At 38.2% G+C, this 16250-nt stretch overlaps 1 protein-coding gene across 1 annotated transcript in view; it reads left to right on the forward strand.

The window, feature by feature from the left end:
- Window positions 1–12312, forward strand: part of ANO2 (anoctamin 2) — a 177238-nt gene extending 164926 nt beyond the window's left edge. Inside the window, exons 21-25 of the mRNA XM_061476402.1 lie at window positions 804–956; window positions 1087–1139; window positions 3001–3182; window positions 9363–9468; window positions 11039–12312. Coding sequence (XP_061332386.1) covers window positions 804–956; window positions 1087–1139; window positions 3001–3182; window positions 9363–9468; window positions 11039–11320 — 776 coding nt within the window. The 3' untranslated portion in view covers window positions 11321–12312. The remainder of the gene's footprint in view (window positions 1–803; window positions 957–1086; window positions 1140–3000; window positions 3183–9362; window positions 9469–11038) is intronic.
- Window positions 12313–16250: the final 3938 nt, after the last annotated feature.

Consider the following 16250-nt stretch of genomic DNA (forward strand, 5'->3'; position numbering starts at 1 on the left):
CGGGTGCTGAACTGAACTCTGTAGTGAACTCAGTCTAGTACTGGGAACACTTTTTTTAACCCTGTGGAAGAAGCCAGGCTTGTTAGTTATGTATCTGTTCCAGCAAGCATGGGGAACTCAGGTCTGTACTTCGTTGCGTACTACCTGTCTTTAGCACCAGTGCACCAATGTTTCTTTCTCCCAAGCTACTTTATCCACATTGAAAACTCAGAAATATATAAAAAAAGTGACAATATCATTTAAGCCCCTAGGACTTAAAGAGGAAGATTTCTAATTCTGGAGGGTATAACTCACATAAGGAGGGATAAAGATGCTATATGACACCAGAGGCTTATGCATACATGAAGATATCCCGTTACTGCTCTTGATAGATTGCCACCAAGTTTTCCAAAGGAAGCTGGGAAGAAGCAGTGACAATTTGTATATTTTCTCCTCTTGCTTGCTTGTGTATCATTTTGCTTACAGGCAAAAGGGTATGGAAGAACAGCACACTCTTAATCAGTTAATTCTGTATAAATACAGAATAATGCACTTCAAACTCTTTGTCCTTTATTAGATTTATTATTTACTTTGTGATTGTGCTAGAGACTGGAAGCATTATTAGAAACATTCATAAAGCGTAGTGACAAACCTTTCTCTCTTTCATAGTCTTGTTTTGTGATATTTATTACTGGGACCAAGTTGTGAAGTGATTTTCTGGGTTTTGTAACCCACAAAGCTCATCAGTGATTTGCTGTCAGCTGCATTTACCAGATCTCTTTAGAAGACATAAAAAAAAAAAACGTTGCACATTTCTCTTCCAGTTATCCAGTTTGGCTTTGTCACACTCTTTGTTGCCTCCTTTCCTCTGGCACCTCTCTTTGCTCTCCTGAACAACATCATAGAGGTCCGGCTTGATGCAAAAAAGTTTGTTACTGAACTGAGGAGACCAGACACAGTAAGAGAAAAAGATATAGGTAAGTAATAAAACAAACAAACAAACAAACAAACCCCCCCAAACACAAAACTGAAGATAACACCAAAAATTTCATAAGATAGAGCAAAAATGATAACAAATCCATTAATAAGTTCTATTTTCACTTACAGGAATTTGGTATAACATTTTGAGTTGTATCGGAAAGCTTTCAGTTATCATTAATGTAAGTATTCCTCTACATCAGTTTCTAAAGATGATCTTGGGAGCTTATACTGTCCCCAGCATGATTTAAAAGTGAAGTCTCGATTGATATAAAAGACAATAAAATTTAAATTAGCTGGTTCATTCCTGTGGAAGTGTAAAATATGATTTAACTACCAACAAGATCACCATTCACTCATCTCATTCCTTCCTTTTGTTGCCTAGAACAGGAAGTCTAATTCATATAAGAATAACCAGTGAAGGGGATGTAACCAGGCAACAGTCCAGATAATTGACAAAGATCAACTTCTTTCATACCTATGCCTTTTGCTGTTACTTTGCTAGTGTAACTGCTGGTATGAATAAAAAGGATGTGAATATATCTTGTCCTAGATTCTAGGAACAGAAATTCCTTAACCAGATAGCACTAGCATTTGTTTTGCTATATACAAGTATGGTTATATCCTTAAACACAATTTCTATCACAGAGTATTTTTGTAAAAGTAGCTTTTGTTTTTTCCTTTGAGTTGGGTTACACACTCCCCAGGATGCAAAATCTTAATGGAAAAATATGTTCTTTCATAGAAGATGAATTATTTCATCAACATAACGCGTGTCTGGTATACCTATATACTGCATTTATTGTTCTACATGTATTCCTTAAGTAAAAACTTTCTGTATATGATTTAAGATAAAAAAGACTCCGCACCTAGGAGTTCAATTGTAATGCTATCTACTGCATTTTGACTCATAGATCATAAACTCATAGAATTTCGTTTAGAAAAGACCTCTAAGAAAAATGAGTCCAAACACAAAATATCAAAGTTATCAAAGCACATTAGAAAAGCAGATGATTTTCACTATTGAAGGAGAAACTTGTACAGAAGTGATATGCAGTTTATTTAGTACAATAGCTTCCAGCACAACAGCACTCTGTAGTAGTATCATTACAACTGGGAGAACTATAATGCCTCCAGAGAAGCAGTGGTTTTGATTTGGGTGGAGCATTCTTCATTTATGGTTCAGCAATTTCCAGGATTTAAGGTAGGAAATGTGTGCGGCCCTGCACATATCCATAATTTTGCTGTCAGGCATGGATTTGAGGTTTCCAGCACTGATCTGTGCTGCAGCCTCTCAGTCTTATCCGAATATAGCTTGAAGATTTATGATCCTTGATTATTTTCTGTGTCAAACAAACTCTGAATATTTTTATTTCCTGGGGTTTCCATTAAAATATCAATTAGATGCTTTTTCTTGACAGAAATATAAATGTACGCATACCCAATTTTAAAAGAATACTGAATGCCCACATCTGCTTCTCCATCTGAGTAAGACTAGTGCAGAGGAACTGTTTAGCAAAATGTAGTTTTAAATGAATCTAATGAATTCCTATTGATATGAGCTAGATACTCCAGTGTCTGGTTCACTTTACAGTTATACCAGTTGTATACCTGCATGTCAGATGTGTGGTGCAGAGGGGGAAATGAAGGATGACTACCTTACACCCAACTGGTTTCTCTCAGATAATATTGTGTATCTACATCAAACAGTTAGTCCTGTTGTACTTTTTTAAAACTAGTGATAAACTTTCTAAAGGCTCCAGGGATGGAAACAGTTGGAGAAATGTACATTACATTAATTGCATTGCATACTTTATGCTCTAAGAAGTGCTGCACTTCCCTAGCTGCTACTTTTCCCTAGAGAGACAGAGCAGGTTACTGTGCAATTATATATGTTCTGTACCAGGTTTGGCTATTTAACTCACACTTCACTACTTTAAACTTAATTGAATGTGAAAATTAAAATCTGAATGAACTCAATCTGAAGCACATTAGACATAGATTCATGACACTGTTGTTTGGTTGGGTTTTTTTGTCTCTCAGGCTTTTGTAATTGCTGTCACATCCGATTTCATTCCACGCCTTATGTATCAATATGCATACAGTCAAAATGGAACCATGCATGGCTTCATCAATCACACGCTGTCATACTTCAATGTCAGTCATCTCAAGGCAGGAACACAGCCAGAAAACTCCCCATTTGCACAGGATGTTTTATTCTGCAGGTAAAGTACTTCTAATAAGAGTTTGCATAGTCAGAGGGTATTTTGTCAGACAAAACTTTTCCAAGTGGGAGCTGACAATATTTTTGGCTTTAAACAGGTTGTTTTAATAGTACAGCTTTTAGAAGGCTCTTAGAAGGGTTTTCCCAGTGCATTAAAAGGCAAAAAAAAGAATTTAGGCAGATTTACTTGAATAAAAATATCCTTTCTTTATTAAAAGACAGAACTTTCATTAAAAACAATGAGTTTTTAAAGCAGACGCACACTGATTAGAACCAGGCTTTCTTTTTCTTTGTTAAGTTCAATATTTACTTTACAGAGTTTTCAATATGTTCTGCCCATCTTTAAAACCTGCAGCATTCCCCATCTGCATGTCTTCTATGTTAGATTCATCTTTTTGGACTAGGGAAACAAGGCTTGACGTCCTTCAAAATATGGTCAAAATGTCTAGCCCAGTACAGGTACTTATGGAGTACTCCAAGTTTGCATGAGAAATAGCTAACTAACATCGTTTCAGGGCTCTCAAAGTAACCTTACTTTTTAATAAAAATATGCAGAAATTCAAAGAGCTGTTTTCTCCTTTTCTTGCAGTACTGACTAGTGAATATTCAGATACTGGCAGAAAATACTGCTAGTATTGTAGATATTGTAAATATCAAGTAGTGTTTTCTGGTTAGAACTTCAGAATTCTTTTTTCTTTCCTCCCATTCACTTGAATTAGTTGTCCTTGATAAAGCTGTATTTAAAATAAAGATAGATGTCTTCATTATAACTTCCAATAGCCCTACTTTTCTGCATGCCTGACATTCAAATTTTCTTAAGAATTTGGATTTACAGAGTAGATAGAGACAGGTAAGGCAGCTGGAAGGTTAGGGTTACTATTAACTCATAAATATTAGTCTCTTCTACAAATGAGCAAGGACAGCTCTCAGTTTGAAGGCTTGTAACTAATGCTTCTTAGGATGCACATTTTTGTGCTACCAAAATCTTTATCTTCAGGTTAAAGCTGGGGAGAGAAAATATTTCAAACCGATCAATCTTTTTTATTGAAAAAATCCCTACATAATTCAAATAATTCTAAATATTTGCTGATTTTACCCTTCTAGAAGTAAATTAATTTAGAAAAAAAACCAACTTAAAAGCAAAGAGAGAAATTAATTTTGTCATTATCCTTCTAACAGGTGCTGTAAATCACCCTTCAGAACAGTACACTTCTTTTCACTGATTATTTAAGGGATCACGTTCTAGCCAGCTTCCTGAAGTAGGCAAAAACTTCCCTTGCTTCTGAATGACTGCACATTTCTAAATGTAGGCTACATACCTACCTCCCATGAAATCAGTTTTTTTTCCATTTTGATTTTATTAGGGAATAAGATGTTTTGCTCAAGTAACTTGAGAAGGGGTAGATGGAAGTTCAGGAGGCCTACAAATCAATAGCCATCTAAGATAATATATTAAATATTGTAAGGTAATAATTTTCAAGAAAGAAGTCCTAAAATAGGCATTATTCAGTGTAGCTTGCATATGTTTATCTTCTGCTGCTGTGCAAGCACACTTTAATCATACTTTGGATCCCACTGATTTTAAGCAGGGTATTTATCTCACCCAACTATAACCCACAAAAATTATTCATCTCAGTTCCTTCATTGCAAGAAGCAGAGTAAATGTAGAGAGAAATCTGGCCCCCTGCTCTTAATGAAGAAATAATGAAGAAATAATGCTCTTAATAAAGAAATAATGAAGAAATTTCTCTGCCCCCGCTGCTCTTAGGATTGCCTTTGGGATGTACCTACCTTTTCACCTTGAATACAACGGAGGGTAGGTGCACACATAAGACTCCTAATTCTGAAGCAGGTAAAGAGAGAGCATATTGGCTGGGTCATCACGCTCAAAGAGTTGGGGTCAACTGCTCGATGTCCAAGTAGAGACCAATAATGAGTGGTAGATATAGTAAAACACCTTAAACCAGGGGCCTGTCCTCTTTCTCAAAATGTTATTCCCTCTGAGCTCTGCTATTTTCCATTTCAGTATGTTGCTAGAATTTATTTTTAGTGTAATATTAGATGTGAGAATATGCAGCATCTCGGTACTTTTTGATAGACTTATAAATCTGTGAAAAACTTTTCTCTTTTCAGTTCCTAGCAATTTTTAATTTGTATCCCCAAATCAGTGTTTTCCTTCAAGAATCTTGATCCATATAGTTCTCCTACATCACTGTGACAGCTCCTTTCACTTTGCTGCTTTTTACCTGGTCTCAGTCTCTGGCAACTATTTATGATGTATGAGTGCCAGTGTATTTGGAAATATGTTCAATCATAACAGTGATTAAATGCCCTCCTCAGACTAGCATGGATTCAAGAGAGCCAAAATAAAGAGAGAAGAGAATAATCTACACTAAATATAAAAGCGGTCCCTGCCTGATAATATCAAATCTATGCCACTGAGGGGAAAAAAAAAAGAAAAAAATTGATTGCAAAGAAGGGGCATATCCTAAATATTTGACCAGGGAGTAGTCTGAATGAGAAATAACTGTGAGAGAATTTCTGTTCCATTATCCTGAAACAATTAGGAAAAGATGTCAGCATTCATATTCACTGTTTCTCATTATCAACTGCCTCATTTGAATCTTATCAAAATCTCAGTTTTGGCCAGAGCCAGCACTGTGATGAAATATGGGTTATCTAGCTTGTGCCCCAAGAGACAGGGAACAAACACTGTCCCTTAAGCTGGAAATAAAATCTGTTTTTCTGTTTCTGGCAAATATGTTGGGAACAAGCTGACCTCTTTTATTCTTAGATTTCTGTGACCCCTGGAGATAAATGTGGTTACAACAAGCCCGCATTTTGCTCCTTAAGGGCATTGAGAGAGATTAAGGTATCTTAAAAATAACCATAACAAGCCAGAAACAACTCTCCCACCAAACATCCAGAAAACGTTCTTTGAATATTTTGGGCAGCATTTTCTAACAATGCTGTGAACTCTTTGACACTGCTTCCAAATAAACATTGCTGTAACACCATTCTGACGCATAGCATTAGTTGTTGTTTTTCGGAGAAAAAACATTTGTGTAGCTAAAGGCGAATTCAAAGCAAATCTTGCCAGGTTATGTGACATTTTTATTGGTTTAGTCCTTTTAACCTTTATAATCTGGTATGGTATTGGAATACATGAAAGCATGCTGATCACACTGAAAAGAAGAAAGCAGCAAATACAGAATCATTAAAGGGACTTTTCCCTTAACACAAGTCTGCTCCAATATTCAGCAAATGTATAAAATGTCTTTGAATGAATTAATTTTCTTAATGCTCTGGGGTCTGTCCTCTTTCTTTTCTCAAAATTTTGTTCCCTGTGGGCTCTGCTATTCCCTCTCATCTACTCTCAGTGATCAGTTGTGGATACTAATGTTTTCCCCTGAGCAATTCTTATATACTCCTGCATTGCTGAAGCACTACTTCCTTCTGATTCAGTCATGTTTTCTTCAATTTCTTGTCAAAGACTGGCTAAAAAAGTATATCAAACAGATCAGCTTATTTGGACTGATTTGCATTTCTACCTACATATACATTTTGATTTTTTTCCTCCAGTGATTACCCATGTAATATACTTGGGAAATACACTAGCAAAATTCTCCTAGCTTTGGCTTCAGTTCAGTTTTTTCTAAGTCTTGCATGGTCCTCTCCATCCATTCCCCATCATTTCTGTGCTTTCAGTGTTCATTTTTTCTTTTTTCCCCTCAGAACTTTCCTGTGCTCAGTTCTTAAAGCACATTGACTACTTCACATTCTTGTCCTTTTCATGTGGAAGTAGAGTTTGCTATTTTTGAAACACTGTAGTCTATGTAGCAGGGGTCATTTGGTGTTCCTGGCATACCTGCTGAATCAAATATTTAAAGCATGAAGATTTGAAGAGGTGAGGGAAAAGATGGTCTTTTTTTTAAAAAAAATAAACTATATGTGGATTAGAAAAGCACGGATTATTGTGCTTTGAAGTCCCATGTGCCATGGAATTATTAAAAAGGGAGGTGGGGAGGAGGCCCAGTCACCTTGTCTATAGCTCTGAAAACATCTCACTTCACCATAAATCATTTGTTAATGTTCTGTTGAATGTAGATTTCAGCATCATAAACAGTGTGATTTCCATCTGAGCCAGGTGAAATTTCCATGGGTTCTGATGTCCTGAAACACTTACATAGTTTGTGAATCTCAGAGTACATTAAATGGAAACCCCACCACATTTTGTGACCCTTCCAGGTGAACCATTTTAAGACTGGGACTGATTTATAGTGCTAGGCAAAATCTACAACATACTCAGTGGTTTTCGTTGGCTTTGAAGTTCAAGAAGATTAAATCAAGGTAACTGACTCTGGCCCTTGATGTAGTCTCTGTACACAGATCTGAGCAGCACACGGGAGCCCACACTGTACAGAAAGGTACCAGAGAAGGAATGTCACAGTGCAGGCACAGCACAGGACCAAACAGGAATCCCATGTAAGACAGGACAGAGAACTCAGCCACTGTGCATGCACCATTGAATAAAACAAATGATCAAGCGTCTAATGCATCAAAATAGTGCTTCCACGAATTAGTACAGCCACAAATTTGAAAGTGTTTTCTCCTCATCTCCATCACCTCTCTCCCCACCATGAGTTGTACATCGTGTCCTTTGTCTCCAGAAGGTGCAGCACAGAATTACATCCAGCATTTCAGACTGAATTTCTTGGTGGGGAAAGAGCAGGATGTAGGGGCTGTGTGATTGAAAATGTATAATTTAACATGCAAAACCATGCAGATAGAACCCGAAGGTAATTTTGGTAAGCACACCTGCAAACTGGAACTGACAGATTTTATATATGAACCTTCTCCATTATCCCCCAAAGGAGGCTTTTCCACAGTCTAATGAATCTTACTGTCAGGACGGGTTTTGTGGTATTCAAAACAGATTTTTCCCTCTCTTAATTTCATCCCATTACTCCTAGTCAAACATTGTGAACAGCACTAAATTATCCCTTTCAGTCCTAAGGGTACAATTTGTGCATGGTTATCATGTCCAACTGCGGCTGTTGCTTACCAAAATGTGCTCTTCTTTAATCCTTCTTGGTGAGCCAGCCTCCTCAGCCCCTGGATTGTTTTGCTGAGCTGCCTTCAATTTGTTGCTACCTTTTTTTTTTCCTTTATTTTTTTTTTTTTAAACTCTGAAATCCCCACAGCTGAATGCCTGAATGCAGCATTCCAGGTGTGGTTTTACCTGAGCTGTTCAGAGAAGGGCTAATACCCCCCAGCACCATTGTGCCTGTTGTTTACACATCCACAAGTCATACCGTCCTGCTGCAATATTTCAGACTTGTGCTAACTTGCTGGCTACTGTAAGCACCAGGCTATTTTCACTGCATTTTCTTTCAAACTATCCTTTCAAAGATCCTTCAATTGTTTTATTTTTAATTATTTTCCATTTCCCCAGATTATTCTCATTGTTTCCTGTCCGTATTTCTTATTGCTTTCCATGTTTCCTGCTATTTGCAAAACTTTCCAATTTAGGAGCATCTGTGACTTTTATTAGCCTGTTGTTTACTTCCAAATGATTGATGGTAATACTAAAATCACCAGTCTTTACACCAAAGCGCTAAGGCTCTGTTTTATCCTGTCTAAGGCTAGACAGTTAATTTAGGAAGTGCCCTACCCATGGCTCCCTGTGTTGTTAACACAATGACAAGAACCACCAAAGTGTGAGTCAGATTTTATGTGGGCTGAATTATAACCTGTATTAATCAAGGTTTAGGTGAGACGAATGCAGGCTTGTCTCCTTTAGTGTGAAAATGCCTTGAACTATCACTGTGCGTTAATTTCAACACTTTATTCCCTCTACACTGAGATCAATTTAACATTAAAAAAGAAAAAAAAAGAAAAGGGGGACACTTGTAAACCCAGGAAAATCTGGAAATTTCCAACATTAGAACAATGTTCTGATTTTGGTTACAACTGTGAAAACCAGACAAATCTTGCTAAATTCAGTGGAGATAGTCCAGCTCTAATTCGGGAGTTGTGTTTCATAATAAGGGATGAAGCAGGAGCATCTGGAGGATTTGATTCCTTAGGTTTTGTGACTGGAAAATCATGTTAACCAAAGCAATTAGTGCAGGAGGAGATCGGTGGAACTGTGTAATAACTGATCTGTCTCCATCAACAGGTTCAAAGACTACAGAGAACCACCCTGGTCCCCAAATCAGTATGAGTTTTCTAAACAGTACTGGGCAGTTTTATCAGCTCGCTTGGCTTTTGTTATCCTATTTCAGGTAAGTTTGTTGAGTTGCTGCAATTTCAGTCACAGAAATATTATAACAAATGGTTTGAAATGCATGTGCCAAAGAAGCCCATGTCCAATAGAACTTTTCTATTCTCAAATACTCAGCCTCATGTGCTTGCATCCAGCTTTCTGAGGTGCCAGTGGGCTGCAGGTTCTGTCTTTGGAGCATTGCAGAATACTTCCTCAGAGGTTTTCTCTCCCTTCAAGGAAGGGAAGCTTTACAGCCTGTGTTAGGCCCTGACACTAACAGTGATACCTAAAATGCCCCAGGTTTTTGGATGCTTCAGTTAAGTAGACTTTATCAGCTATTGTTACTCTCAGGGACATCTTTGAACACATAAATGCTGTATAGGCTTGTTAAGTGCTGTACTTTACCTAAAGGAAGAAACAAACAGAAATAGTAAATCCTCCAAGATCTTTTGCTACTTTCTACAAGTAAATAAAATAAATTCTCCCCAGTGTGGAGATTTCATTGGCAAGGGATTTGCTATCATGCCTTCCGAATGGCAGAAGCTTTCTGCTCTCCCCCATTATCTGGGATCCCTCCATAGTCAAATTGTCCCTACCCCTCATACTGAAATCTTCCTGTCTTTTGTCCTCATCTGCCAAATATTCCTAAGTGTGACTGTGAGTCTTGCCTGGCTTTTATTGCCATCTTCTGCTTCTTTTTTCTGTCTTTGTTCTGTTCTGTAATTTTCCACCACTGGCTGCAAAACATTTTAAACCAACTGGTTATGCTGGGCTTCAAATAGCCTGCCTGTTGTTCTGCCAGAGGACATTCCCTGGCTAATAGCTCCATTGTCTTAAATGGGGACAGAGGGTTCATGCTAGTAGCCTTGTCAGCAAGTGTTCTCACACATTTTGAGGCATTACACAACACAGCAGTTTTCAAATCATTATGATGATACTATAAACCTCAAGGTATAATTTATCTATACAGTTCACAAACAAGGAGAACTTCTTGCCTAGTCTGCTTGCCTGCCTCTGTGCCTGAACATCACCTGTGATGACCTTGACACTTGAGGTTCAGGGTTGTGGCTTGCATGGTGCAGAGTGTAATAAAATCCTACTTGCCAGCAGACAGAAGGATTTGAAGGGAGAATGACCATGAAAGTTGTCTGCTGTCTGCTCGGGCCATATTGGAAACACATGGGTATGATTATGTTGGAGAGTGCTTTCACTGATGTTGCCGTTATAGTAATGGACTCTGAACTCAGTCTCAATGAATTTGGTGTTGAGAACCTAGCACCTTTAGACACCTGTAAGGAATAAGGCTGTTTTAGCTACTTAGGCCATGAATCACTTGATGAATCCAACTCCTTTCCCATCTCAAACCTAACAGAAGCATGTATTTAATTTGGCATCTCCAAAGAGGTGGTTCTGTTCACAAACATGAGCTGTTTCTTGAACTAAGGCCTTACTCAACTACTTAATATTGCATGCCATCAGCAAAATGTGTTTGATATTTGCCTCATAGCTGTAGAAAAAGTTTGGTTTTGATCTAGTGTGAGTATTTTTGATTTTTCATACTTGCTTCATGTCTGTTGCTGTGTTTGCAGAACTTGGTGATGTTCCTCAGTGTTCTGGTTGACTGGATGATTCCTGACATCCCCAAGGACATCAGTGAACAGATCAAAAAGGAGAAAAGTATGCTTGTTGACTTCTTTCTAAAGGAAGAACATGAAAAACTGAAGCTGATTGAAAGCTTTATTGCACGTGACAAGGAAAAAAACAAAAGTGGGGCCAAAGGTGGAAAGATCCGGGCTGCCAGCTTCAGCCAGTTTAACCGAAGTCCAAAAGGCAGCTTTGCCTCCTTTAGCTCACAGCACACAGAAGTGTGACTCCTTAGGGAAGGATTACATACTGTGCTTACCTCTGTAATACCTGCTTACTGTGTGATGTGATTCTGTACCTGGAGCAAGGGAGGGAGGCAGTCAGACAGAAAGCTAAAAGAAAGCTTCTTTTGCTTCCTTAGAAACTCCATATTCAAAGTTCTCTGTCACATTTTACACACTATCTGAGCTGCAACATTTTCAGACTTTATCAGTGCAACATAAGGGCTATACTGTGGCTGTAGCTGGTCCTTGTGGTGATGCATGTGAGTTGAGTAGGCATGCAGGAATTCTCCTCACTCATGCAGTCTCCACAGTAGGACCACAACCATTGCTTTTCCTGCAGACACCCCATGGGCCACAGGGAATAGAAGGGACACTCCTGCTCTAGTATCTCTCTTTCAGCAGATCTGACCAATCTGGTGAAGTGCACACGACACATGTTCTCACGGCTTATAGCTGCCAGCAGATGGTTTGTATACATGTGAAGTCTCAAGTCTTTGTGCCTTCCTAACATATACTGCCACATGGTGCTGTCTCTGTAGAGCATGCAAGGCTGATGTTAAGGGCACAGAGCTGTGGGAACAGAAGCAATGAAAATCACTAAGCACTTTCATCTACAGATATATTGTGTTTCGCTTAGCAGGATCTCGAATGCTTGTGCTAATGAGCAGAGAGGCCACAACATATGCGTCAGAATGAAGTAAAGCTGCTAGAACCAGGGAAGCTCACTGTTATTCATTGCCCTGAACAAAAAAAAACCCAAAACCCTGGATGTTTGATTCTCCTCTCACTTAGGCTGGGAATTAAGCCAGTATCAAGAGGAATCATGCCACTAAACCAATACCACTGTGAAGCTGACAAGTGAGAGTGGAATCAAGACCTGTAAATCATGTGGCATTTTCATGTACATTGTGCATAAAGTAACAAAAGTTGCTGCAGTTGTGCATTTACTGTAAAGTAAAATATTTTGCAGAACTACATCTCATTGAAAGATAAGCATATTCACTAACCAAGCTTTCATCTACAAGCATTTAATGAATAACTTTGTTCTGTTATGAATGAAAATAAAACTTTCTTTAAAAAAATCTGTTTTTTTTACGCAGATTCTGTCTCTAGCTCAACTTGAAATTGAATCTAGATAAAAGATTTTGTTCTCATTTCGTCTTCCCAACAATGTGTTCAAAACTATCAAAACCCACAAAACAAAGAGCAGGCATTATATACAACATGATTGCACTTTAACATTATAATGGTGATTTATATATTTCTAAAGCCTATCAATTTCATTTTTCTCTTAGACGGAAAGAATTTTTTTTCTATGAGAACTTTTGATAATTTAATGAGAGGTGTGAAAATAATTTTGGTGGGGTTTTTTTTCTCATTCACTGGCTAAGTCAAAGAAAATGAAAATGGGAGAACTGTTTCAGGGTGGGCTGAAATTAAAAGTTTCATTTTTAACATTTCCTTTAAGGTTATTTATCCCTTGTATATAGTAGATAAAATTTGAAATTATAACCTTAACTTGAATAAGATTGCAAATTTTTAACTTTGTTGGGAAAAAAAAAGTCTGACCTCTCAAAATGTTTTCTTCGCTTTCTCCTGTCAAAATTCATTTGCTGAATTTTAAATGAATTCAGGGAGAGTTCTTCCACCTTCTGAAGCTGTTTGTTTTTTTTTTTTAATTAATAACAATTTGCTAGGCATATTGCCCAATTTTCAGTTTGTTTATATACACTTAACACTACAAATACGGCTTGTAAATGTGCAAAGCTATGTAGTATTACAATGCTTCTCCTTTTTTTTTAGATATACATTATCTAAAACAACCTATTTGAAGAGCTCCTGACACAATGTACTGTGTATAAACTATTTGCTGTGTATATATTTAATGTTCCTAATTGACTGAGACAGTGAAATTGTAGGAAAACAGTCTTCTTGAACACAATTTAAACTTTTTCTTAGTATAAATACCTTACAGTCACCCGTGGTCATGCGAACTACACACTTGTCAGGCCCTTAAGTCGTGTTGCTACATCATGGGGATGCTCAGATGATGGGATCTGCATGGACAAAATATAGCTCTTAAAATTTGGGTTGGTTCCCTCGGGAGTCACCAGAGAGAGGAAGATACCACCAGCCAGGTACTGATCACATCTCACCCCTGCTGTCTGACGTGGACAGATGGATCACCTCAGAGGATGCCCATCTCCTCTTCTCTGTAACAGGAGCCCAAACGTCCGCCTTTCACATTATGCACTTGGGCTACAGTTTGCAGAAGACCAGCACCTAACCTTCCAAGTCAAAGTGCTTAAGATGTTTAGATCTCTGAAAGAATTAGTGGCTGCTAGATTCCCAATTGATAATGCTAGTTTTGTTTAGTTTTAATTTTGTTAGGTGCTTGACTTAATATTTTTGTTAAGAATTTGGCTGCCACCTGGTAATCTGTAACAGGGCTGAAACATAAACCTTGGTTTCCCCCCTCTAATATTAACATTTAAATGAGGGTACTGTGTCTCCTCAAAAACAAATCGTTTCATTTTACTTTCAAAAGTCCAACAAGCCCTTTTGGGAATTCATGGTCTCATATATTAAGGTAGTCAATATTAATGACATTTATTCCCTCGTTTATACTAGAGGGTATTCTGCTGGTGTATTGGGGGATTTGGAACTGCCTATGTTTGTTTTTTGCAACTCTGGTTGGTTGAAATACAATCAATTTTCTTCACTCCAAAAATGCCTCTGAGGGCAATAAGTGTTATGTATCCAAACAGTAGAAATATCTATCTTGCCAGACCTTTGGATTGTCATAATGGCCCTTTTCTCTATCAAGCTATATGGGAGTGCATGCAGGAATGGGTTCAGAAAGAGGCTGACAGTTACACGGCACCCTTTTTTCCAGTGGCTTGCTTGATCAAATATATTCAGAGTTAAGGTGCTTTTTTTAAATAGAACCATTTTTGTACACCCTCCCTCTACCCAGGAAATACCCTCTTGTCTTTTTAAAAACTGTGAGCTACTCAAAAACAGTCAGAAAAACGCCATCCCAAAGTTGAATGCACTAGGCTGTTGTTACACAGAATTTCCATAACAAGCAACTGAAATGCTTGCTGTGGTCCCAAAATGATAATGTGTTTCTAGATTTCCTGGCAAAAGGAACTAGAGAAGCTGGCAGACATACACTGATGCTCTGAATGTTCTCCTGAGGTTTACGTATTTCACCCAAACAAGGCTGGGAAAGTGGCATAGCAGCAATCACGGCTGACGTCCAGATGGGATCTACCATGATATCACAAACAGCTCAATTATCTTTATCTGTGATATGGTTTCTGTTTTTCTCTTAAACTTGAGAGTTTCATTCACTGGGAATTCCTGCAAGTTTGGTACTTGACTCAGGTGCCGTCCCTGAGGATTGCATCCTTTGTTACAATTCTATGGCAATCTTTGGATTCTCCTGACACTGCTTCACATCAGCCCCTGTAATTGTAGATCACTGATCAGGCATTCATTCATTCCCTGTTTCTAACTTATCTCTTTTGGACAAAGCAAGACTTTATCTGATCCCTTTTTATCAGCATGATACTTGTAAGTCTACCCACAAAGCATCCCTTACCAGAAGTTATGTCTCAGTAGCAGAGAATGACTTGTTCAAGAGGCATGCATGGCAACTTCTCTCTAGGGAAGGAGAGAACAGGGATGCAAGTAGAAACACAAAGGTAATAAAACCTGTGAGCTATTGCCACTCCTTGCTTTGGCAATGAAAACGAGCTAAAATCTCTGCAAAGAGAAGAAAAAAAGTAAGCAGACAAGAAATGGCATAGGTGTGTCTGCACACATTTCAGAATTTCATAGCTCTTTGGACTGTTCCAACTATACAGTAAGTGAAAACCCCAATTAAAACAAGCAAGCAAACAAAAGAAAACCTACATGCCTATGTGCATGAGTAGCTAATGCCACACTGAGTGCTACACCTAGTCATAAACCACCATATCCACACTCAAGGCTTCATTAATAGGCGTTGCATTAATAGGAATGTATGTAATTGCATATCTAATCAGAACAGTGTGAATAGTAACAAAAGGAAGGAATGAGGCTTGCATAAAACCTTAACACAGGTATAATTGGATGTGACATTGTAATTATCAGGAAGTGTAAGGTGTGTCCACCTCTCTGTGCCCAGCAGAAGCTTATGGTGGCTGAAAGAGTTTGCTGCTCCACTTGCCACAGCTTCCCCACTGGGCTGTTGGCACAGGTAGTTTCAAAGAGCTCTCAGAAGTTATTCAGAAGAAATTGACCCAGACTTGAAGTGGCTCTCTGCTCCTGACTCATGTTATACTTAAACACCGTCAGCCACAGAATCCATCTGACCCATGAAGGCAGATGAACCCACTCACAGTGGGTACGTCTAGTTTTAAAAAGGGCTTTCAGGAACTGAGGGAAGCTGCAGAAATGTTAGCCCTTTCTGTCATGCCTTCCTCATGAGACTTGCTTATTCTATTTTATCATTGGCACTAGATGCCTTTCTTGTTGGGTATTACTGGCTTTTCAGCCCTCAGCATTCTCAGTATGTAGAAAATACTGCTATCTAGACTTCTGCAATTTGACCTTTCATGACACTCAAAACTAATGAAATGTAGTGCAGAAAAAAAAAAGGGTAGCCTATGTGGATGTATGTCTGTTAAATTACTGCTTGGAAATACCCAACTCAACATGCACAATAGTTACCTCTGTTAGCAATAAACTCTTCTGACTACAATAATATAGCATCTGTTGCTGTTATGCAGTCTCACCCTTTAATTAGGCACAGATGGTCTTCGTATTCCCCGTCTGGTCTAATTCTTTTGCTTTTGAGAAGAAAATATGAACCAGTTTTGTTTGTGACCTATTCTTGGAGGTAAATTCCTCCATACCATATACTGGTTAAGACATCTTGCAAGTC

This window comes from Pezoporus flaviventris, unplaced genomic scaffold (assembly GCF_033815535.1).
Source record: "Pezoporus flaviventris isolate CSIRO_AGI_PZ_B2104156 unplaced genomic scaffold, CSIRO_AGI_Pfla_v1 ptg000096l, whole genome shotgun sequence".
NCBI lineage: Eukaryota > Metazoa > Chordata > Aves > Psittaciformes > Psittacidae > Pezoporus > Pezoporus flaviventris.